Raw genomic sequence first — 25,532 nt, 5'->3', positions numbered from 1 at the left:
CCGAACAATGACCTAATTTGAAAGAGAAGTCACTGTGCCTAAAAAGACTAAAAAAATATTTTAAAATGAAAAAAAAAGGATATGACTATCACATGAAAAGCGGGAAAATTCTTACTATTTGAGTGGATTATAGTTAAGATGAAAATTCCCTTAATTAAGCCGCACTCATTTGTACTGAAAATTCTAAAAGATATCATTAAACACTTGGAATTCTTGTGAATTGATACTCATTTGTTTGTTCCCCTTCTACACTGTGATTAGTACTCTTAGGTGACAAATAATTATATTAAGTAATCCTTCAAGAATAATGGGTTAGATAAATTAACTGGCTGAACTTGACTTTTAAAAATTTTCAGTTTATCATTTTCTTTTCTAACTGATTAGATTGGAGATGTTATCGACTACAAACTTTTGGAATGCTTTTTATTGAAAACTTCAAGGTTAACATTTTACAACCCTAGCTATTGGATTAAATTGTATATATAATATATATTGTTAATTCTGATACCTTTATGCTTTCAAGCATTGCATTAATGCTTAATCAATCACGCATTGCGTTGCATCTTCCTTTTGGTAAGCAGTGTATCTAAGCATCTAAGGTTGGAAACTTTGGGAATGCTTATATTGAGTAAAATCAAATCTATTGAATTATAATTGATTAAACTTCGAAAAGTATATATGTTACTTTCTCTATTTCAAAAAAAGTTGTTACTATCTGATTTTTTTTTATGGTGGGATTAATAACATCACCGATAATGTACAGATAAATTAATAGTAATTATCTCTTACGCTTTAAAATACTTATTCAGTTTCTTAGATTGCAAAATTGTTATCTAACAAAGGGATTTCTCAGTGAATAGAATAATCAGGTTAAAACCAGGAATTGCGAGGAAGCATGCATTCTATCCACTGGTCAAGGGAGGACGAAATGGGAAAGGAAAAAAAAAGGTGGTCCTGACTTTGCGAACATGACATTCAAGAATGAGTGTGCGGGTATAATTTATTCGTTCTTTCGCTCTGCTTTGAATGCATATGCATTCACAAATACCACAAATCTGCCTGCGAATCTCCAATGGAATATTGGACAGTTGGGAGTGCTGATTCCGAGTATCTGCTTCTGGCTCTCCCTCTTGTTAATTTCGTGATGCTGTGACAGGACATGGGAAATGAATACTTCAACTGTTTCTGGGACGATAATGATTGGTTAAATTTCACAGCCTCACGTCCACACGCAAGAATAAATTTTTGTGGTGACTATTATCTATTTCCTTTAATTAGTTGTCACCATTCCATAGTTTGATTCAGTAGCACGTGGCATGGATATGGGTGTGGGACATATCGATTATTGTCACTGTTGAAACTTGGGTTTGGAGATAAGAATCCACGAATGGATCAGATTGATCAGTTGCAGTAGTATTAATCCATCTTTCTTCCCATATAAGTAATATTTATATATATATATATATAATATTCGTAATATCATGAAATTTATACTCCAGAAAAAGTGGGTTTCACTATGATTATAGTAGACATACTCTTTTATTTTCTTGCTTAATTATATAACATTATGTTATGTGAACTCCAAAAAAAATATGAACATAAACGGATGATGTGGACCGTTAGATAATCAAATGACTATTTTTCTGCTAACGTGGCAAGGTACATGACATTTTTAGTTGACGTGGCTATTTTTAGACTAACGCAGCAACTGACATGGCAGTTTAAGGTGACTGGATTTTTTTTAAAAAACATGGTCCATACTATTTTGCATTTATCACCTGGAAGTAAGTGTTTCCACGACAAGAAGAATGGACCAGGACCACCAGGGCCGAACCAAGTGACACCCTAATGACGAGAGTGCCAAGACCAGATACTTAACATGACTTTGCACCTGAAGAAGATACCGCTAATTGTCTCTGTTTCTCATTAGAAGGCAACAAATAGCACTGTTAGCCTCCAGCAACCCTCTTTTAACCAACTCCTCTCTCAGTGCAATTTTTCCTCTTAAGGAGATGCCAACCAAAGCCAACCTAAACGCCAGTCCATTTCGGGTTTACAAGGGGAAGGAGGATTGTAAAATAATTTCACCGAGAATAAGCCACTAGTCGAGCCATTCCATACAAGCCTATCAAGGACATTTTTACTCAAGTATATATGTCTCATTTAAAAGGGTGAGCATATCATGCTAGTACTGCACTCTCCAATCAAAGATCTGTCTTCTAAGGTGGACTTGTCAATTCCAATCATTCTAACACCAGGAATCGAACTCTGGAACACATCCTTATTTGTTTATTGCAAGGGAAAAGATTTGAGGATGAGAACATCAATCCATCCCTCGTTGTAGAAAGAATTATCTTTCCTATTTCCAAGAAGGAAATCGAACCTAGTGGAGTGTTGTGAGAATAATTCATTAAAGAGAGAAAGGGGAGGGTGATGCTTCTCCACACTTCAGAAGATTTTCCTCTTTCAACAAAAGATGGCATCAACCCTTGAGCATTTCGCTTTGCTTTACCATGATGGTCGCTCTCCACAAACGTTCATGCTCCTTTCTGAATGTTCATATCCATTTTGTAATTTTGTTAACAAGGGTTTGTCCCTCCCCTTTCTTTCCTTTTGTCCTCCTTTTTCTCTATTTTATTCATTGTTAATTATTTTTTCCATTACATTATGTACCTAACATAAAATAATAAATAATATTTTAATTAATGATAATTGATAAACCATTAATCATATTAATTTAAAATAAAAATATAAAATTTTGATTGAATGTAATAAAAAAATAAAAATTTATTTAATTTTTTTGAATAATTTAAGAATTTAATCTTTTTAGATATTATACTGATTATATATCTACTTATTGATATTTATCAATTTAATTCTTTTAGTTTTCAATTTTAATTATTATCTAATGGTTTCAATTGAATTATTATATATCTAATGGTTTTCAATTGAAAAGTTCAATTTATTACGCTCTAAAAACATCTATCTATTTTTGTAGAATATCATTCAAAAGATATCTGAATTTTAGCGGAATCTCGCCACGAATTTGGTCATAACTAGTATCAAGATATTAATGTAAAAATCATAATTAATAATGTGACGTCATATTGAAAAACAATTGAATCCTTTCTATAGAATCCTTGTCGTAATACAATGAAACGTTCCCTTATTATAAGACTAGGTTATGTATCCAAATGTTGATTGTCTTGCGAGTAAGAGTCTTATATTTATTATATCTAGACTTAAATTGATAATAGGAACTTGAAAACAAGGAAAGAGTAATAAATTTTAATCAAATTAATTAGACAACATCTTTTATTGTTTTCTAGCACAGTAATCAAACTAAAATATTCCTCGTCTTCTACGCTTGCCATTTTAAACTAACATTTTTCATCCAAAATAAGCAAATTGAAGACAGATTAAGAACTAAAGGTATGTATATACCTATTTGTATTGGTCCGACGGGATGATTCAATGGGCAAGCATTAAGGTTTTATATCAAAGTATGACATGTCACGTGGAGAGACAGATGCTTCTACATTTTGTCATAAACGGACCCAACCTCTCATTCGGTTTTTGTCTCCTTGTCCATAATACTCCAAACCCTCTTTTATCATAACGTCATAGTATGTGCCTGCCCCTTTCCCGCTTCCCTAATTTTACGAAAATGAACAATGTGGTCTACGTTTACATGCATAAAAAATAATTCCAAGTCTAACTCAACATCATGAAAGTGAAGCATGCGGTTCATGTTTCCGCCCTTAGGTCACCACCAGCCCCAAAGTAAATATATCTTCGCAATTTAACCTATTCTGACTATTTGGATACAGGAAATCTCAAACATATACAAAAATATATAATTTTTTAAAAATATAATTGAAAAAAAATAAATTTTTTTTTCAGTTCCAAAATAAGAAAAACTACAAAATTTAAATCAAATTAACGAAAAAGAAAGTGAGTATATCTAATCAGAGTCGCTGCTCTATTTTATTTGAAGTGGCTTGAAACTGTTTTATTTAAAAAGACTTGAAACATGAATTGGGATTGGGATTTTAGAGAAGGACAAAGAAAAAGAAGAGATTTTTTCTATTTTTGTATTATCTTTGTCAGAAAAAAGTTTCCTTTCTCCATATTACTTCGAAAATCATGAAAGGGAAGCGTATCTGTTATCCTTGTAAAGCCATTCCAACAGGTAAGAAAAATAGAGCAAAGAATCGCCCGAAAGACACTGGAGGCAATAAAGGGTTTGATAAATCTATCAACCAAATTATCCAGTTGTTTGGCAATATGTCCAATGTGCGTGCTAGTTTTGCCTTTTGAGCCAGCAATTAATTCTATTTTGACAGTACCTTCAGCTAAAGATTGGTGGAATGGTCATGCGTTTAAAAAAAAAAATTGGTGGAAGGATTATGTTAGGTTGAAGGTAAAGATGCTCCAAACTTCAAGCCTGTGGGTATGGCTCTGATTTCTTGTTGCCAACAGAAGGTGTGAATATGGTTCTCATAGGCAATCGGTTCTGAGTGAAGGTCTTTTGCAGCCATCCTGGTTTTTTTGCTGTTGCAACCATTGGGCTGTGTCTCCTCTAGTTGGGAGACTTTTGTATAGATTCCTATATTTGCAATGAAATTACTCTACTTCAAAAAAAAAAAAAAACAAAAGCATATGTTTGTTAATCTTTGAACTACTTCGTCAATCTATTTGTAACATTAATTTTTTATTTAGAAATAATTAAAATTTTAATTTTTTTAAAAAAAATATCAGTAATTGCCATATTGACATTGTTACCAAGTCAACATGTGTCATGTTAATATTTTCATCATATTAACACACAATCAATGTCATTTTAATAAAAAATATCACATCAACTTGATAAAAATGTCATGTCAAAATACTTAATTGTAAAAATTTAACAATATTAGAATTAATGATTAAAATTAATAAATTAAAAACATATAATGATACATTTTGCACAAATTATTATATAAAAGTTAAATCTAGATTTTTTTTTTATAAAATATACGAACTAACTGCATTATTTAACCGATTTGGATCTAAGGCCAACCCTATCCAATTTTTTTTTTTTAAAAAAAACAGAAAGTAAAAGAGAGAAAATGAGAAGATAGAAGATTGGATATTTAGCTTGAGTCTGCTTTCCGACTGACTTTATAAGGACATTCCAGATCTTGAGCAAATATAATTGGCTAGTGATTTAGCTTAAAAATAATGAAAAACCTATAACTTTAACATTTATCAAAATAGGCAATTGTTGGAGCTTTGTATGGCTGATTTTCTTTCAGTACTCAGGTTTAACCTATTACTTTAACTTTAAATACGTTGTATTTAAATATTTAATTTATTAATTGATATATTATTTTTTATTTACAGAATAAAATTTAAAATTTTTTTTCATTAAAAAAAAAAAAACTAATCATACCTAACTAAGCTAGGAAATAATTAATATTATTGTAGAATATTATGAAATGCAATGTGTAATATCTCCATAAGCAATGGAATATGCGGCAAATTAAGCAGTGTTTGATGTCCGTTGAATGCTCCATAAAGGCAGTTGTTTTACTCCGACAACACCGGATTGTGGTGGATTGGTGATTCAATTGTCCATTCGGATCATCCAAATGGTTTCCTCTAGCTCCTTCTCTTTCACTATCGTAATTAGTTTCTACATTCAAAGAGAAAGAAAAAGAATTAATTAATCATAACAATGTCCTTACTTGCTTAGTTTAATTTGCCGTCATAAAAATTCAACAATAGAATGCACATCCACAAGCAACAATGGTAGCGTTTGCATGCTTGTTGAGATGGTGACATGAAGTTAATGATTTTATATGCATTCTTGAAGAGTTTAAATAAATAAATTGACTTAGTAAGAGAGCTGACAGATTGCTAAATGATTTTGTTGCATGGTTTGCGTATCTTTTCCTGAATGGAGAAGCAAAGAGAAAGAGAATAAAAATCTGGTGTGTAATTGGCTTCTCAGGAGAGAGCTCAAAGTTTGTGTTAAAGGTCCACTTAATTAAATTATAAGAAGAGTGAACACAGGTTAATCTAAATTAATAAGCATGCAAATCAAGGGCCGCTAAATAGTGTTGTCATGAACTTGGTGTTGAATGTAATTCTACATTACCATCTCTTCTTTTATTTACTGTAAATCTCATTATTCCATTCTGTATATGGGCCGCTCTGAAGAGTATTTAATATGTAGGACAATTATTCAGTCTTTTTTATTATTATTATTTATAACATATTTAAAAATAAACCCCCGATGTGGCTTCCAAAGTTGGCCACGTGAAGGACAGAGAGTCTGAAAGAAAAGGGATATTGAAGCAAAGAGAGAAAATGAAAAAGTGCAAAGAGGTCAGATTTTACTGTCGAAGTAAAGGACGTTAAGGCGAAACAAGCCCTTGTGTTGCACACGGGTCATACTCTGGTTATTATAATCAGAGGGAAAGGGCAAGAGATAGGGAGATATTTCGAGAACGAAATAAATGAAATTGTCAGAGGGAATTTAAAAGCGAAGGACATGTGAAACTTCCACTTACAGATGTTAGGTCAAAGGGAAATTAATATGAAGATGAATACAAAGATATTTTAAATAGATAATAACAATAATAAATGAATAAGAAAGATTTTTTTTTACATTACGAAATATAATTTAAAAAAAATATTTATGAGTGTACATATTAACAAAGTAAAAAAATTTTAATTTTGTACTTACAAAATAAATGAGAGGATTACTTATAAGTTAATAATCTTTTATTTAGATAAAATTTATAAGATAAAGATAACATTAAAAGATTTAATTTATATAGATAATATTTCAATTAAATCTTAATTTTAATCTAATTTACATTTAATTTTAGATATACAAAATTAAATCGGATTGCACTTCTATATTTAATCTAATAGATTATTTGATCTATCTGGTCAGAACTCTTAATTTATAAAATTATAGACATTCACACGTATATATTTACAACACTTTATTCATATTCTTTTAGATGTTTTAAATTATATTCTCTTTAACCGATAATTGGAATTTGGAACAATGATTAGAAATGAGCCAAGCTATTTAACCTACAATTGACGGGCTAAGGAAAGGGAGTCGAGTTCCTATAAACCCAATAAGCAACATTTCCTAATCGAGGCCCAAAATAAGCCCACACTGCATATCCAATAATGTTTGACTTGGGCCAGGGCTGGCTCATTTTCATAGTTTCTTAAAATACAAATACAACCTTATATGTGTTGGGCACAATATACACAGTTCTGCACAAGCCCAAGTTTCAATCCGAAGCCTCATTTTTATTCTTTAAATCCGACTGACACTACTTTCTCAAAACTTCAGCCTTGCTCCTTTCACGATCTCTAACTTTACTTATGATCTCTAGCTTTTTATTTTTGATTTCTAAGTTTTAAATTGTTCTATTTACATCCTTAACTTTTTAAATTGATTTCATTTTGGAATTTTCCGTTTAATGTCCATATTGTAACGTGAACATTACGTAAGCATGATATGTGGATATTTTTCTTAATTGTTGAATAATGCAACATAATGATTAAAATGAAATCATTTTCAAAAGTTAAAATTTCAAATTGACCAAATAACAGATTAAAAATTAAAATAGAATTATGTTAAAGGGTTATACGGATCATGGATAAAATTTTTCCAAATTTACTAAGTGTTTTTCAATTTTGATTCTCTTTTCAATATTAAGTCAAACTCTAGTAATAGAGCCTATAATATATATATATATATATGAATGATATATATATATATAATAATTAACCTTATACTTATAAAATGATTTTATTTTTACATATTTTTTTTTCTTATGCAAGTTAATCACATTTATCGATACGTGAGTCTCTCACATTTTACTCACGTGATAATATTAATATTTAAAATAAAAAAACTCAAATCATGAGTAAAAATAGGCTCACCACTATTTATAATGTCAAAGGAAACCTACCATGTTCCATAATGGCACAAGAAGATCAACTCAACAAGAAAGGAATGGGTTTTCTAGTGATAGTTAAACCTCACTTGAGCGAGTTACAGCATTCTTAGATCACCCTCGTGCTCCTTGAAATGTGGAAATAATCGACCATTAACCCTCAATATTTATCAGCCTTTCTTCATAAGCCTTGCTTCAGTTGAATTGACTTGAGTAAGAAGCAACTAAATCTGTTCAATGATTTTATACCTTACTTTGGCTGGTTGGTAGAGGGAGAGCATAAACAAGAGAAGTGGAAAAATATTCCCTCATGCTAAAGTCAGCATGTCGCTTGCTTAATCATGATGGTGGTTGAGACCAAGAGGCAAAGGCAGTTTAAATGGCATTATCACCATATAGCTTGGCAATGCATCAATAATTCTAATAACATCATGTCCATCTAAATGGTCCAAGTCTAATACTCGCTATCGACCCTGCTCATGGATGTGTGAATCTTTTTGAAGATGTTATGGCAGAAGTGAAATTTTCATATCTATTTTAGACAGGATTACAGGAAACTATCAGCTCATTAATTGAAAGTGATAAGACTAAGACAGTATCTTTTTTTCTTTTTTGAAAAGAAATTACTGATTAAACAATTTATCAGAAACAGGGTGACTTGTAAGGTTACAGTGAGTGAAAAGGCAAAATCTCCAGTGTCCTGGAGACCTGAAACTAAGAACATGCACTCTACATTGCCTTGAACCCTTGCTCCATCATCTGTAACAAAACTTTAAAAGATTGAAGGGACCTCAATGGCTTAGTTTTTGGAAGACCAAACTTGTATAATTCTTGCATTTGAAGAAACTGATCTCATATTGCACATGACTTGGACAAGCCGACTCTGGATGCACTAGGAACTTTTGCTAACAGCAGCCTGTAAACAGTAGAGTTTCACAAAGTAGTGATGATATCCACAAACTTTTGCTTTATAATTCAATTTCTTAGTTACATCTATCAGTGTTGTATCTTCATTTCTCTTTAGGAAGATCATGGGTTCTGTTTTCTACTGTATTCTTTGTCTCTGAGTAACTCAAATTTTCATTAATCCGAAAGGAAGCAGGAGGCACTCTACACTAGGAGGCTGCCAAGAATGAAAGCAGAAGTGATCTAGGCCCAAACTAATCATGATTATGACTTCTGCCAACAGCCAAACAAAAAGCTGGCAAACCAGAAAACCCAAACAGAGTTTTGATGAGTTAAGGAATCTAATTTAAAAAGCCCTACTCTTTGAGAAAAAGTTTCTGTTAATAGACTTACAAGAAGAAATTAGGAAAAGCTATTGCGCCTAACTTCGTTATCAGCTGCAATTGATGAAATATAATTGTTGTAGCTCCTTTTTGGAATGCTTCCTAATGGTTCAATTCCCTCCACGTGTCATAAATATGAACATTCACGGCAAGTCTGAAAATTGAAAAAGATAGCTGCCGAAGATTTACGTTAAAAAACTTAAATTTATTATATAAACGAAACTCAGATTACCCATTCCATCAGCTTTTTAATTGTTACTAATCGTAGAAGCTTTCAACACCTGGTTGAATGCTTCCTCAATCTAAGAGCAATCAAACAATCCATAGTCTCTGGTTTTGTGACACTTAGATTAACTCAACTTGATCGGTTCTCGTCAATGACAATCAATCAGTCCAAGGGGCAAGGGTCTTCTTGCTACTGGTCTCTTGAATATCAATCTAGTCTTGATTTTACATGTTTCTTCTGTTCCTTGACATACGAATTTTCCCTTTGTTAAAATGTTTCCGACCTCACACTTAAATCGTCTTCTTTGGGGACCAGGTTCATGCTACATGAAACAAGTTGCTTGCACATTCGAATTTTTCAGCAGCCCTCTTTCTTAGACTTAGTATGAGTTTTTGGCATATAGTAACAACCTAGTCGTGACGTTTGCAAAGGAAGAAACACAAGTCATTAATGCGTTATGGAATTAAATTATAAATGAAAACGTTATCTAATTAGGCAAATTGTCTATTCAAAGAAGTCATGTGCCACACATTTTGCAGTGTCAATTCACAAAGGCCATTAGGCAAGTAAAATGTACAGTAACAGTAGTCAATTCATGCTCCTTTTTCTTTATCAATCTACCCCAGAAAGCAAATGAACTGATCGATCGCCTTCCACTAATTCCTTATCCATAAACAGATAATTAACAACCAGCACGTTCAAGCTTTTCATGTTTGTAATCATTAATTTGCAGAAGCAAATCAAGAAGATGAACTAAAACTTTTTCATAGTTACGTTTTCGAATTTAGATACGAGGAGTACGTCTTCAATATGAATAAATTATATATTTTTTAATAAATTTTGTCATATATTTAAAGAGTCAATATTTTCATTTTTACGAATATTACAGAAATATAAAATGTGAAAGCAACATAGATTTAGGTTACAAATCATGCTGGAAATTACCATTAAGTTGGTATTATGCATAGTAATTTTCTGTATTGGATTAACATGAATAGACTAAAACGAACTCTGATTTTGACTTTGATTAATTCCAATGACGGCGTGATGCAGCCTCTCAACCGCCCCGTCCCCACCGGAACCACAAGTGGCAATCATCATCATCTTGGAACTTGCTTTCTTTATGAACATTTCTTTTTCTTTGGTGTTTATTGTTTGACAATTACTGCCAATTGTTTTCATGGTCCCTTCCTCCCAACTCCTATTAACATTCTCAACCAGCATCCACAGTCCCAGGGTCATGTCATATCTTTGAATTAATCATCCATGCAGCTCTCCATTCATCATTCCTAAAAGTGCAGAGAAAAAGGCCAATAAAGCAAAAAGTGTGTCTGCTATTGCTAAATGCCATAGCTGGATTTACAGGCTAAAAGACAAGGAAAAGCACTAATAATGCACGATTATTTTAATCTGAGAAATGTGAATGACGGTAGAGAACAAGTCCACAACAAACTTTACCTACCGTCGCGTTTGTCACACCGTAGGATTAGATAAGTGCGCAGCTTTACCAGTTCATAGTTTACGCATATTTATCTGTATCGAAGTCAATATTATATTCATTCAATTATTTCTTTTTTCTATTCTATGTTTCTGCTCACCTGCCGGCTGCTCATGGACTTAATCCAACGCCTCTCATCTTCACTTTATTCATCTAATTATATATTTTGACATATTAAACTTCATAGGAGCCTTCATCAGTTTTGCAATTTTAGTCGTCCACATTCTAGAGGCTTACACGCGTGGAATAGTAGTTGGCACTTGGCACGTGTAAGGGATGAGGTGAAAAATCATTGTGGGGCAGCCGGCAATGTTGCAAAAGTGGACCTTTGCATGTTCATCACATTCTTTTACAATAATTTTATAGTCTTTTAATTCTTGCCTAGTAAACGGCCTGCCTTTATCAAAACCATCGTCTTTTCCGCCAAAATAAAAACCAAGCAAAAAGAAAAAAAAATAAAGTCAAAAACCAACAATCCAACCGCCGACCACATCACGCTCCATGTTTCTTGTATTAAAATATATATAAATTACGATTTGGATTATTATTTCCCCCTTTTTTTTTTATTGGAATGTAAAAGGGCAAACTCTATCTTGTGCACAACTTGTGCTTTCTGTAATCAACTACTGCTATACCTTCTTCTTCAATCCAAAGACTTGAGAGCTAACCGTCTCTCCTTCCATTCCTATTCCCATTCCCAGATATCTCTTTTGCGAAAGTCCTCTGAAGATTTTCTTCTGATTCTTCCAAATTTTCTGATATTGTTTCGTCCTTCATGGCCGTTTCTCCTCAGGTTTTCCCCCCAAGAAAGCGGCGGCCGTCGGCGGGATCCTTCTTATCTCCGAAATTAACAGACCTAAGCCTGGTACAGTCTCTTCTTTCTTTGTCTCAAGAAATCTATTCCCTCAAGCCTCTTCAGTTTCTTCTAAAACGAAACTCTCTTTCGACCATAAACAAAGCGAAGCTTCTCGCCATCTTATTCGAGGAGCTGCTTCGAAATCCTGTTTCTAATTTCTTCTCTCCTTCAACCATCCTCTGCTTCGAAGAAATGTACATTGTTTTACAGAGAATAAAAACTCTGATGGAAGATTGTTCCAATGGAAGCAAGATGTGGCTGCTCATGCAAATTCAACCTTTGGCTAACAGTTTCCACGAGCTAACCCTGGAATTATCCACTCTCCTCGATATTTTCCCTGTAAAAGAAGTTGATTTGAGTCAAGACGTGGAGGAGCTCGTCGTTTTGGTAAGAAAGCAGTGCACGCAATCAAAACCTTTGATGGATCCAAGAGACGATTTTCTCAGGCGAGAAGTTATAGCCATGCTCGACCGGATCAAAAAAGAGATCGTACCAGATCATTCAAGGCTCAAACAGATTGTCGAGAATTTAGGATTACGCGACAGTTCAAGTTGCAGAGAAGAAATCGAGAGTCTCCAAGAAGAAATTCAGAACCAAACAAATGAAAAATCCAAAGCAGATATTGTTTCTTTGATCGGTCTCGTTCGTTACGCTAAATGTGTTTTATATGGATCTTCAACGACGCAGAAGTCAGACCACCGCCGTCAAAAATCGATGTCGGATATTTCTATTCCTGCAGATTTTCGGTGTCCGATAAGCCTCGAGCTGATGCGGGACCCAGTTGTCGTGGCATCGGGACAGACGTACGATCGAGAGTCGATCAATCATTGGATTGAATCTGGACACAACACGTGTCCTAAGACAGGTCAGACCCTGGCCCACATCAGCCTCATCCCAAACTGCGCTTTAAGGAATCTTATAGCAATGTGGTGCCGTGAGCAAAGAATTCCGTTTGAAACCGCGGGAAGTAACCAAAAAGTTAACGGCGTTAAAGCCACCAAAGCTGCCTTAGAAGCTACAAAAATGACGGTGTCCTTTTTGGTCAACAAACTTTCGGTTTCTCAATCCATGGAGGCGGCCAACGGCGTCATTTACGAGCTCCGTGCCCTTGCCAAAACTGACTCGGATAGCCGAGCCTGCATCGCCGAAGCTGGAGCTATTCCCATTCTCGTCAGATATCTAGGTTCGGCTGTAGGCTCCGAGCTCCGGAATCTCCAAGTCAACGCCGTTACCACCATTCTTAATCTTTCTATCTTGGAAGCAAACAAAACGAGGATCATGGAAACAGACGGAGCTTTAAACGGCGTCATTGAAGTGTTACGTTCGGGCGCTAGCTGGGAGGCCAAAGGAAATGCGGCGGCTACAATATTCAGCTTATCAGGGGTGCACGCGTACAGGAAGAGGCTAGGGAGGAAGACACGTGTCATCAAGGGACTGATGGACTTGGCGAAAGACGGGCCCAGTAGCTCGAAAAGGGATGCGCTGGTGGCAATTTTGAATTTGGCGGGAGATAGGGAGACTTCTGGGAGGTTAGTTGAAGGAGGGGTGATAGAGGTGGTGAGCGGAGTCATTAACGAGTTACCGGAAGAGGCGGTGACAATACTCGAGGCAGTGGTGAAGAGAGGTGGAATGCTGGCGATTGCGGCGGCTTACAGTGCCATCAGGAAACTGGGCGTTATTCTGAGGGAAGGATCGGATAATGCGAGGGAGAGTGCGGCGGCTGCTTTGGTTACTATATGTCGAAAAGGGGGGTCGGAGATTGTTGCAGAGCTGGCGGCAATTCCTGGGATCGAAAGGATTATATGGGAGGTGATGGGGACAGGAACTGTGAGAGCGAGACGGAAGGCGGCGACGCTGCTGAGGATTCTTCGGAGATGGGCCGCTGGTGTGGATATTAATGCTGTGGACAGTTCGAGCATGATGACCACCACCGTCGGTACATCTAGAATAGTGTTGCCAGCATAAGTGGATAACATTTATTTCATTCTTTTTATCTTTTTTGCATCTTAAATTTGTAAATGATTGATGGAAATTTCTGATATTCTGCATTGCAAGTTAATTGTGTAAATTACTCAAATGAAAGATCATTCTTTGATAGTTTATGTATCTTGGTGTTACAAAAACTCTCGCAAATTTTGATCCTATATAAAGTCAAAGTTACTTGGTTTTTGTTTAGTTGAACCAAGTCGTGATGGTGGCAAAAGAGAAGACACTGATTTCTGCATATAATTAACTAGTTGAACGAAGACAAAAGCTAGCTTGATTTAGGCAGTTGCAGTCAGCAATTAAAAGTAATTGGGGTTGTTGTCCTTGTGCAATTGTTATTATATACCCCGATGTAACAAGAGACAGGGATGTTCAGTGGGGAAAAGGTAAGAAAAGGAACAAACAGAGAAGAATATCTGGCCTGTTTTCATGATGAATCAATTACAAAAAGGTATCTAAAAATAAATGGAATGTCAAATGTCTAAAAATAATTAAAATATTATATTATCAAAGTCTACAAACCTCTAATGCGAAACCCTGTAGAATAATTTGAAAACACACACACACACACACACCAACATAACAAGGCAATCCTACGGATAAAAGACTATAAAAGTTAACTGGACAGGGACAGCCCATCTCTGAAACAAGAGCATAGTAAAATGAGGTGAGCAATGAAAAAACAGCAAGAAAAGAAGGCAGAGGTTGTGATAATGCTTGCAGAGAAACTGCAGTGGTGATGTTGCAAGCAGAGACACGTCAAAAGATGTTAGATCTTCAACTTATATACATATTAAGTAATGACAATTATTTCATGGAAAGAATATTTAGCAAAGTCAACATTGTCATGAAAAGGAGATTGCAATAAGGTCAATGCGCCTTGCATTCCAGCTTAGAGACACGTAATGGCTGCAACCAAGAAGCTTCAATTGCTTAAATTTTAATTTACTTTCAAGAACTCATCCCAATCATTTCTCTTGCATCGCTTCAAAAATCACTCTTTGTAGTCGGGATTTCAAACAAAGGGGGTCAACCTTAAATAAAGAATGTAACATACAAAAAAAATTATTTAGCATAATTTATGTTATGCTTTACATTATCTTATGAAAAGTATAAAAAATCCTATTTGACATATAGTGTTATATATATAGACAACATACATAAATGAAAATAACTTAAAATCACTACTGAAAATGGAGGAAAGTATATATCTTTATTCGAAATTGTGCACAATATTCTTTCATGAAAACGAATCATCAATCCAAAGTTTCAGCAATTTTTTGAAATAATATTTTATATAGTGTTTAGGGTAAAATAACAATTAGATGAAGTGAAGACAAAATATTCCTACAACAATCAAACAATTACTAAACTAATTTCTTAACATACATATAATATAATGCACAAAGTTTGTATCAATAGCAAATATAAAATAATTTCAAGTGACTTATATAATGAAAAAAAATGAAATAAAGCAATTTTCCTCATTGTATAAAAAAATATGGGTTTTATTTTCACTTTTTATCCCGAAATAAAATCCAAGTAGATTATTTTAATCTCTAATCATACATGTTATACATCAAAATTTGAAGACTTTAATAAATTAATATTGATAATTTTACCAAATTTAGAAATTAATTAATAAAAAAATGAATTGATAACTTATTATTAATATATATCCACAAGACAAAAATGTAATAGTCCTTCCACCAAAAGAAGTTTTGACCACATTTTGTAGTGTGATTTTGAGAGGGTCTCCTATACCAATGCCATTCTACAGTCGAATAATGGGAGGATTATATAAATTTATCTGCTTCATGATCATATTAATCATCGACGCCATATTCGTATCTCAAGCCTTGTGCACCAGGGTCAGACTCTTTGATGGTTTTCTCAAGCTTCCTGTCTCAGATAGTGTTCTTACCTCAAAACCAGGACTTGTTCCTGTACCTTCCTCACCCAAATTTCCAAGTTCGGCCATCAAAATGTTAGCCAACTACTCTCACGGAAACAGCATCCCAGGTACCAACCATTGGTCCTTAGCAAACGGACCAACAGTTAAAGTAGCTAATGGAATTTTCGCAGCTCCCTGCTCAAAGATTCCTCCTGCTTACTTTTCTTGTTTTTTTAAGCTCAATTCAATTCAATTCAAATTACATAGATATAAAATTAATTAGTTTTATACTCTCTTATAATTTTATTGATAATTAATATTTTCATAAGTCGATCTTTAGATTTAATAATTTATGCATATTTATATTGTAAGTCAAACTTCAAATCAATGTGGTCTCTTATGATATCGATCGAGTATGGTCAGATACAGGCATTCCTTGCATTAACGAAACAGTCCTCCCAAGTCCTAATATCTTCAATTGGGCCAGATCGTCCAAACGTCTATGGGTTCCGCCAGCCCTTAACTCGGGGAACACTGTTATGGGCCAAAAGGCCCATCCATAATTGTTCTAGTACGCTTAACTGCATGTCAAAAAAAGATTCCTGCAACATACGCAATCCCAATCTAGGAACCAAACGTCCTCGGTTTGACAAAAGGATAAACGCCCTGAATTTATTCTTTGTCCAGAGTCAAGATACAAACAATGTACCATTAACTACATATTTTAGGCAGGACAAAGCAATCAATCACTAGGTCCACACTCCAATTGATTAGAGGTTGGACACGCTTACAGTACCGTCGACCAGTCGTTATGTTCCTCCAGCGAACATGCATGCCTAGGGTACCAGTTGACCAAATCTCAACGTGCATTAGAAGGAACCCATCTATCTGAATTCTATAGTTATAGGCTATGAGCTTTTGTAGTCTGATATAATTTTTCCTTGTAAACCTGTTGAATTCATAAGTTTCATGGCAGATACAAGCTGCTCTAAGTGGCAATTAAGTCCGTTAATACCATTTACTATCCAATCTTGGCTAGTCTTAATCCAAGTTGTTGCTATATGCTGTCTTGTACGGTAAATTTGTAATAAATCAAATGTGTGAGTGATAAAAGACAGATGAACCTTTTGTCATAATGTGTAGATACCGTACCATCAAAGCTTTAAGAAATTTCTCATGATGCATTAGGACACAAACATCAGTCTCAGAGGTGGTCATGGCACTGGAAAAAGGGTTCCAGATTGCAGTTCTTTCATTTTGCTACTAATTAAGGATGTCCAGAATTCGGACAACGATAGGATAAGCATCCAGCATCACACAGTTGATAAACCAATGCCACCTTTTCTTCTCGACCGGTATCTACAGACTACAATAATGCCCCAGGAGTACCACCGTATACTGCTTTTCAAGGCCCATCACTACTTTCGTAAGAGAGTTAATGTGCATCGCGACCTTTGTGTTTGTTGCGATTCACAATTTTGTCCTTTTTAAGGACTGATGATAACTGCATTCACCCAGATAAACGATCCTTTACAAATTATTCCTTCCATTCTTAGACAAAACTCTCTGCTTGCATGGGTTAAAGAGAAGAGATTACATGTACCTAAACACACCACAAGTTCACATACATTAATGATGCAATGCAAAGAGAATAATAATTTAATCACCCACTCCAGTTCTAGTCTGATTTAGAGGAATTGGTTGCAATTGCAATGATATATATTTGGGCTCTGAAATCAGTCAGAAGAATTCAGGTTGCAAAGCTCTGAAATGGGCTTATTTATCTAGTAGTTTATTACTCTTTGATATGAAAGGAGCAAAATTAAAGGCCGAGTGTGCACTGGATTATTGCAAATCTGGATTGATGGGCCACAGAGTTTTGTATGTTAGACGCATATAACGCTGAGTTCCAATGATCTCCCTCCCTCTCTCTCTCTCTCTTTCTCTCTCTCTCTCTGTGCACTCCCCAAAGCTGCTTTAGCTGCTTTCATTTCCCTCTTAACAGTCGATTTCTAAAGCTGAAAGCAAAGTGCTAGTAATGGGCTAAAAGCATTGATAAAATAGGCTATCTATTAGTGTGTACTAGAGCAGCAAATGCAATAGCACATAAAAAGCTGAATATGAAGCTGGCTTTTTCCTAAGCCCCAATCCCTTTCCTTGTTTACATGCGGGTGAACAGAAAAGAGGTCGTGGGGTCAATCCAAGGGCCGGCATGTGAGCCACGTCGAAACAAGCATTTGTAAAATTATGGAAAGCCGCTGATCTTAGCCGTAGTACGAAAACATAGACGCTGGTCCCTGTAGCCGTAGGAAAAGAAAAAACAGGCTTAAGTTGGTTGGGGAATCACATTTGGTTAACAAGTAAACAAAATAGTAATGATGATAGGAATACAAATTTCTGCATTGGTTTAGTGATTAAGCGTCATAACCAGGAAAAGCCAGGTGCCACCTGGCCCCATTATTTTTGCCTTTATGCCAACTTTTTCTCCCTTCGTGGACCCCATCCTTTCTTCAATTTCAATCACTTTCTCTCTCTTTATAGAGCTTCTACTCTCCCGCATCAAGGAGACTGATCAAGAGTTACCTTCAAAGAACTACATTTTCATTTCTTTCACATTTTAGAGGCATCTGTGGTTTCCAAACCCTTAACCTTTTTCATACAGAGAGAATCTTGATGGGCAATTACAGGTTCAGGTTATCAGATATGATGCCCAATGCCTGGTTCTACAAGCTGAAAGATATGGGCAGAACCAGAAACCATAGCAACACCAACCATTCCAAGAAAAAACTACAACACCCGGTATCTCCTGCTTCAACAACAGCACAGCCATCAAAAATAAAGCAACCGCGCCATTCTTATCCACGAAAGTCTTATTACTTCACTAGAGAGCTTATCCCAACTGATAGATTCTATGCTTCTCCCACAAACACCAAATCAGCAAATGCCCATTTCCCTGACCCACCAAGAAAATCTTCCAAAAAACGATCCAGAAAAAGAAATAACAGGTCCTCTCCCAAGCTTGTCACTTCCTCTGTTTCTGCCGGTTGTAGCTGCCGTGCCACACTCTGGACTAAGGCTGATTCTCCCCCAGAATACTCAGCTTCTTCCTCTTCTGATAACTCTTCAGACCAAAAACTTTGTGAGCCTTTCCCGCAAGAATTCAGGTCTGACTGCATTCTCACTACTGAATCATTCGATAACATGGTATCCTGGTCGCGTTCTTGTACCTGCAAAGTCAATTCTAATGCTAACGATCTCGTTATCGATGTTGATAACAAGTCTTTTGTTAAGAAATTCGACAAGCTAGATGAGTTCGACAAATTGTCTGAGCTTGAACTCCCTCCGATCATAACCAAGCCAGCTAAATTCAACGATACGGTGAAGGATATCAAGAGGAAAGAGCAGAACAGTGAACCGACCAAGTATCGAAGGAGTTCAGCTAAGTTTGAGGAAAAAAATGCTCATGGTTCACTTTCTGTCAAGGTTGTCAAGGAAGAAAGAATCACAGTGAAGGAGCAAAAGAACTATAGCCCGGTTAGGAAATTTTCTGTCAATTCTCCTGGTGTAAGGCTGAGGATAAATTCTCCAAAAATTGCAAGCAGAAGAATCCAGGGTCATGCTAGAAAAAGCGTGTCATCAAGTTCAAGCTCGAGCTCAAGGAGGAGTCTGTCGGATAGTTTTGCGGTGGTGAAGTCGTCATTCGATCCTCAGAGAGACTTCAGGGACTCGATGGTGGAGATGATTATGGAGAACAACATCAGGGCATCAAAGGACTTGGAGGATTTGCTTGCCTGCTATCTTTCTTTGAATGCTGATGAATATCATGACGTTATCATCAAGGTCTTCAAGCAAATCTGGTTTGATTTGAGTGATGTCCGGTTGAAATAATTTCCTCAGAAATACTATAATATATATATATATATATATATATATATGGATGTATATTTCTTCTTTCTCTTTCTTTTTCAAGTCTTTACTATTATCATTGTCCTATCATTCACTCTTCTTTCAAAGTAAATACCACTAGTCGTTAGATGAGCATTTTGATGATGAACGTTTTTTTACTTGAATAAACGTAGGAAATCCAAGAGGTAGAACATTTTTGCCGTGTATTTTTATTGGTTGCCCTGTTTTATTCTGTCATTACGCTTCTGACCTGTTGTGATCGTGTTTTATTAATAAGGCTTTTCCTGCTTTCGTGAAAATAAAAGTCATTTACCCAAAGAGAAAAGGGAACAAGAACAAGAGATAGAATTTTGGCAGGGCATTGTAGGGTGCTGCTGATGACAACAGAATCCATTGAAGACGTGCTTTTATTTTAGTGCTTGAGCATTTAGCTTTTCTAATTTTTTCCTATAATCAACATCTCTTGCGGTTAAACTTTGCCTCTAAGGCAGTTGGATTCCTAAAAGAAAAAGAAAACAGGAAGCAAATGAAAAATCTATGGTGTAAGTTTCAACTTTCAAGCCAGGGACAAGCTTCTTTGTTTCCAGGTCGGACAATTGGAAAAGAAAAGTTTGAGCCTACAGATACCTGCACTTCATGCACTGGCTGAAGGCTGAAGCAAATCCAATAATGAGCACATTCATGTCCAAAATAGGAAAAGAAGAAAAGCTTAGATTTCATAAATTTCTGCAGAGCTTGTTTTCTTTTCAAAAGGAAAATAAATTGATAAATTTTGTGGTGTAATTGGAAGTGGGGTTGAATGGCAGTTTTCCTAATGGCCTGACCTGCTTGTTTTATTTACTTCCCAAAGAGAACAAAAGGACATAAATTTTGGTTGTATGAGCATCAGTGCTTTGCATGCACCCACACCAACTTGGGAATAATGCGCAAAACAATACAAAAACAAAACAGATATTCAATATGAATATGTTTATATATATATATATAAAGTGGTCCATCTCGTACAATTTCTGACAATTTCTTCCATCAGCTTCAAGTTTCCCCCTCTAAAAGAAGATACTCTTTAAGGACAAGTTTCAGTTTTTAATCTTTCTTCACAATTCTAAAGCTATACTATATCTCCTCCAGGCAAGATGTCCAGCTTTCCCACATCCAGAGGGAGATAGAGACAGAGAGAGGGGGTTTACTTTGCACCCAAAAAAAAAGCTGTAAATTCAAAATTTTCACAGAGAAGAAACATTTTAAAGGGGTGAGATTCAAATTTCTGGACTGTGTGAAAGCTCAAAGGCTTTGTTGCACGACATAGGCATAGGGCTTTACCTAAAGTTGAAAATTAATCGCTTGAAAAAGTTAAAAGTTACTTCGATAATTACGAAAGCAAAATGTACATTTTCAAACAAAAATAGCAAGGGATTTGGGGTGTTTTTCCTTTTCTAATAACATGGAAACATTGACTTGGAAGCGATGATCACATTCCATTCATCATGATGAAGGGTACAGACTGCCTAACAATCTCTTCCCCTTTGTGCAATTAAATGCTTCTTTCTTGTGACAGTAACAGTCTTTTACCGTTCTTTCCTCTTTCTTTCCTTTTTTTTTTTTTGTTATGTTGAAAAGAAAGCATGGATTTGAGATGTTGTTTCTTTGTGGGACAAAGAGCTTTGAGCTTGGTTTCACCTACCCTATAAAATCAGAAAATTTACATTTTCTTAATGGGGTTTATTCTAATTAATCCCTAACTTTGCGCTTCCTAATACTTTTTCCACTTATATATCTCTTGCAACCTGCCATTGACTTTCAGCATTAATAATTTTATAGTCTACCTAAATCTTTCTATTGAACACAATTATGTTTTTGTGGGGAACACGTTAATTTACTCAATACTAATAACCTCTTATTGTCCAACAAACAACCTTACTATTTTTAAGAAGAAAGGTAGCATTACCAAATGAGATGATGTGATTTTGTCTTCATCACAAAGAAGAGGTTTTGTAATCTTACACTTCCTTCGTCTCTAATTATCCATTTTTTTATTAATTTTCACATATATTAAAATATTTTAATTTTTATGTGTTTCAAATTTTAATTTCAATTTTTGTAATATTAATACACAATGCCCTTTGTAACGTCAAATAATAAAAAATATATATATAATTACACATTACTTTGGTTTGATTTGTTTGTAAGATCGGTTTGTTCATAAATATATAATGTGATTTATTAATAAATTATTTAATTAAAATTGTGATTTTTTATTTATAAATTTAGCTTTATAAACAGCAAAAAAAATGTATCACTACAAAAATATTGCTAAAAGTGCCAAACTTGCCGATTGCGATCGGGATTTAATGACTGAAATTCAAAGAAACAAAATCACTTTTTTTAAAGTGTAATTGGAATTTGCTTTTCAATATATTCATAGTCATTTAAATTAGTAAATGCTTTTCGGTGGCAGGTGAGGTACAAATAATATACAGTATAAAACCATTTGGCCCATAAAAAGATATAGTAGCCGTATAAAAACAATCTAAATGATTAATTGTGATGAAAATGTAGCTTTTCCAAAAAGAAATTGTAATGAAAATGTCTCTTCTTCCGAAATAAGACCAACTCCAGAGAATAAAGCTGAAACCATAGATTAAACATGCAACCACTTTGTATGAGCGGCGTGTATTTTTCTATATAATTTAATTGTAATTTAAAAAAAAGAGAGAAAAGGACAGAAACCATTTTAATTTGATACTAACGCCTAGCACATGCATCTGAAACACAGGTAAATAATTTATATTACATGCAATTTGGTAAAAGAGACTTTTTCTACATAACCATATCTTGATTCTTGCCACGCCTTACTCCGATCCGCCAATTCGGTACCAGAGGCTTTGATGCTCTCTTCGTTTTTTATTACAAAACCAGACCATCCCTAACTCGCACCTTCCGATATTCCAACATCACTCTTTTTGTACTATTTGGTACATTATTAAAATTTATTAAATTTTAAGTTACTGAATATAATGTGTAAATCTCGTCTTTTCCCATCGTATAATTTAAATTTGAAACTTCAAAATCATTGTTGACGCAAATTCCACGACAGAATAATGACTCAATTACATAAATACCGGATTGAAGCAATTTCGGGAGTGTGTCGGCGAGCCGCAAGGAGAGACTGAGTCAAGGAAGATATAAAAACAATGGAGAGAGACATGAGATGAGACAGAGGGAGAGAGAGCAAATCAAAGACTAGACCAGACCAGAGCACCAACATTAATCCGCAGATTCTGGGGTCTGCCATCACATATCTTTCTTATGTCTATTATCTACATTCTACTCCTACTCCTGCCCTACAAAATATTTTATACTGCGTAAGAAAATGAAGGTAACTTACCCTACATAGTTTCAAGTGTAGGGTAGGGGTCCAAGGGTGCCCTAGGCCTATGACCGGAATATGAGGTCCCAATTAATTATTATGATTCCAATTCGGAACAATGCCCTTCCCCTGCCAACTTCTGCACCTGTGTGACTACTACTTTGCCAATTACTTGCACGCCCAATTTGACTTTGTTATGTCTTATTCATCAGCTTCTCATCATATCTTCACATCCCGAATAAAACAAAATCCTTTCTTTTTTATTTAGGGAATAAAGATACGAGTCATTTTGAGTTTTTTTTTTTAAATTTGAAAAAGATGAAGGGATTTGAATTTGATATTGTAATAAAAAAATACATATATTTATCATTAAATTAATTTTTATTTATTTAAATTATTTCGAGTTTAAAACATAAAATATTGGATCATTTTGATTCAGGTCATGTAGATAAAACGTCAAATATTAATGATTCATTCAAATGAAATCTATTTAAATCATTTTTATAATAAATTAGATTTATATTTACTATCTTTAAATTAAATTGAAGTTTAAAATAAAAAGAAAATAATATTTTCTCTATTTCAAATCGAATATGCACGTTTTCAAATTGCACAAAGTTTTAGGAATGGAGTATGCTGTTCTTTATTTTACAAGTTTTTTACTCTTGAAATGACATAAAAGTTAGAGAATCTCACTCTTGTCTAAAGATAGTATTTAATGAAAAGTAACATTTGCAAAGTGTTTTTCTTATATACTTTGGAAAAATCAATATTATTTTATAACATCTTAAAATAATGAGATAGACAATTAATTTAAAAAGAGTAATATTTTACATAATTTTAAGTTTCAAGTTTAGGTCCAGATCAAATTTAACATGACTCAAATTAGGTCAAGATAAAAATTAAATTGATACAAGGTCACGCTGGACAAGGTAGACAAATCTTTGTTTTGAATCATCGTGGTGAGCTCCCAATAAAAGCAAGGTTTGGACAAGTAATATAGGACTACATTGACTCGACCTTATTTGTAGAAAAGGTTTTAGATAATTAATCCGAAGTACTGTCCTCAACTTCATAGGATGACTAGTTCCTTTGATAATCTCCAATCCAGCTACTTTTCATGTGCCTGAGGCATCATTCGACCTCTCTCTCTTGATTAGGGCACTTGACCAGCCTCTCATTTTCAATGCGTAGACATGTAGTGTTAAAAGGCACCTTTTTTTTTTCTTTAAGTTCTCTCTCTCTCTCTCTCTCCCTAAAAATATAATGTGATACATTTGTCTATTGTTAGGACTTAAGATAATAAACAGAGGCATATTATATAGACACTCAAAGAGATATAAGACTTGGGATTTTTAACTCTAAAAAAGATATTCTAATTGATATTATTATTATTATTATTATTATTGTTAAAACCATTGATGCGCATATAGAGTGATTGATTATTATAAAAAAATCATATCAGGGTGAAAATGGTAAGTATTTGCAATTATTTGTTTCAAAATTACTTTTGCATAGAATTTTTAAGAAATTATTATAATTTATTTTATATAGAAGAATCGATTTGAATTCTGTGCAGATTTCAGATTAACTTTTGAATAAGGATACAAAGATCAAGCATTGAGTAAAATATGAGAACATTTATTCTAGTATTTTTATTGCTTGAAGCCTTTTTATAATGAAATCAGTTCTAATCTTTTATGCAAAAAAAAAATATTGAATTAGGAAAATGACATTTAAATCGTCGAGAATGAGATAGGAAATAGAAAACGAAAATGACATTTAATGTTGACATTAAAGAAAAGAAGTGATTGTTGGGAGGAGATAAAAAAAAATAGAATATTAAAATGGAATTACTACAAAGAAGTGCACGAGTGGGGGGACAAAAATCTTGGGGAATCTAAGACGGGGAGAGTCATTGTTGATTGTCTCAACTATCAACACACACGGGTGAGAGTTAGTATTTCCCTGACTCTCATGTGCCTTTGTCTCTGTTCGATTCCACAATTTCTAGTATGTCCTCTCCTCCATATCCTGCCAACGCAAACGACGAATGTACAAAATCTGGACCCTGCCTTGGATGGCTGTGCCCCACATTTATTTGCTACCCATCCCATTAAACCCCATTATATATGTATATATAAGTTTTAAATAGTAAAATTAATACTAGATACAATTTTGAATAAGATTTAGGTTTGAAAGTTGACATACTTAATATCCGAAAGCTTTTTATAGATTAATCGTTTTTTTACATATATAAATATTTGAAAAAAAAAACCGTTTAAAACTTGTTTAATGAAAAAAAAAATCTAAGTTCTTGCTAATGTCATATTTTTAACCTTTGCAATAACATCTTAGCCAGCGAGTCCAAGTTATAATTTTATTATAACTTGAAAAATTAATGTATATGATTTCTAAGCATTGGCATTATAAAACATCACAAAAATAATTAATATGATTTCATGGTTAATATTTTATTTCATATTTAATTGTTATTTTTTGTTTGGATTTAGAACTAGGTTATCCATGTCGAGTTT

General features: G+C 34.3%; 2 protein-coding genes across 3 annotated transcripts; both read left to right on the top strand.

The window, feature by feature from the left end:
- The first annotated feature begins 11,380 nt into the window (after positions 1 to 11,380).
- SAUR21 (ARM repeat superfamily protein) lies at positions 11,381 to 14,017 on the top strand. Of its 2 annotated transcripts, XM_021436056.2 has the most exons (2): positions 11,382 to 11,851; positions 12,033 to 14,017. In XM_021436056.2, exon 2 carries the CDS (start codon positions 12,035 to 12,037, stop codon positions 13,805 to 13,807), a length of 1,773 nt encoding a protein of 590 aa, XP_021291731.1. In that variant the 5' UTR covers positions 11,382 to 11,851; positions 12,033 to 12,034; the 3' UTR covers positions 13,808 to 14,017. The 2 variants fall into 2 exon arrangements, with proteins under 2 accessions (XP_021291730.1, XP_021291731.1); XM_021436055.2 differs by having other exon boundaries at positions 11,381 to 14,017.
- Positions 14,018 to 18,291: 4,274 nt separating this feature from the next.
- Positions 18,292 to 19,755, top strand: OFP1 (ovate family protein 1). The gene has a single exon (XM_021435613.2). It carries the CDS (start codon positions 18,396 to 18,398, stop codon positions 19,608 to 19,610), a length of 1,215 nt encoding a protein of 404 aa, XP_021291288.2. The 5' UTR covers positions 18,292 to 18,395; the 3' UTR covers positions 19,611 to 19,755.
- The last annotated feature ends 5,777 nt before the right edge of the window (positions 19,756 to 25,532 follow it).

The sequence above is a fragment of the Theobroma umbraticum genome, unplaced genomic scaffold (assembly GCF_002168275.2).
Source record: "Theobroma umbraticum cultivar Fairchild unplaced genomic scaffold, ASM216827v3 scaffold_130.0, whole genome shotgun sequence".
NCBI classification, from domain to species: Eukaryota; Viridiplantae; Streptophyta; class Magnoliopsida; order Malvales; family Malvaceae; genus Theobroma; species Theobroma umbraticum.
The sequence above is the reverse complement of the archived record's forward strand: the minus strand, read 5'-3'. Positions and strand labels throughout refer to the sequence as shown.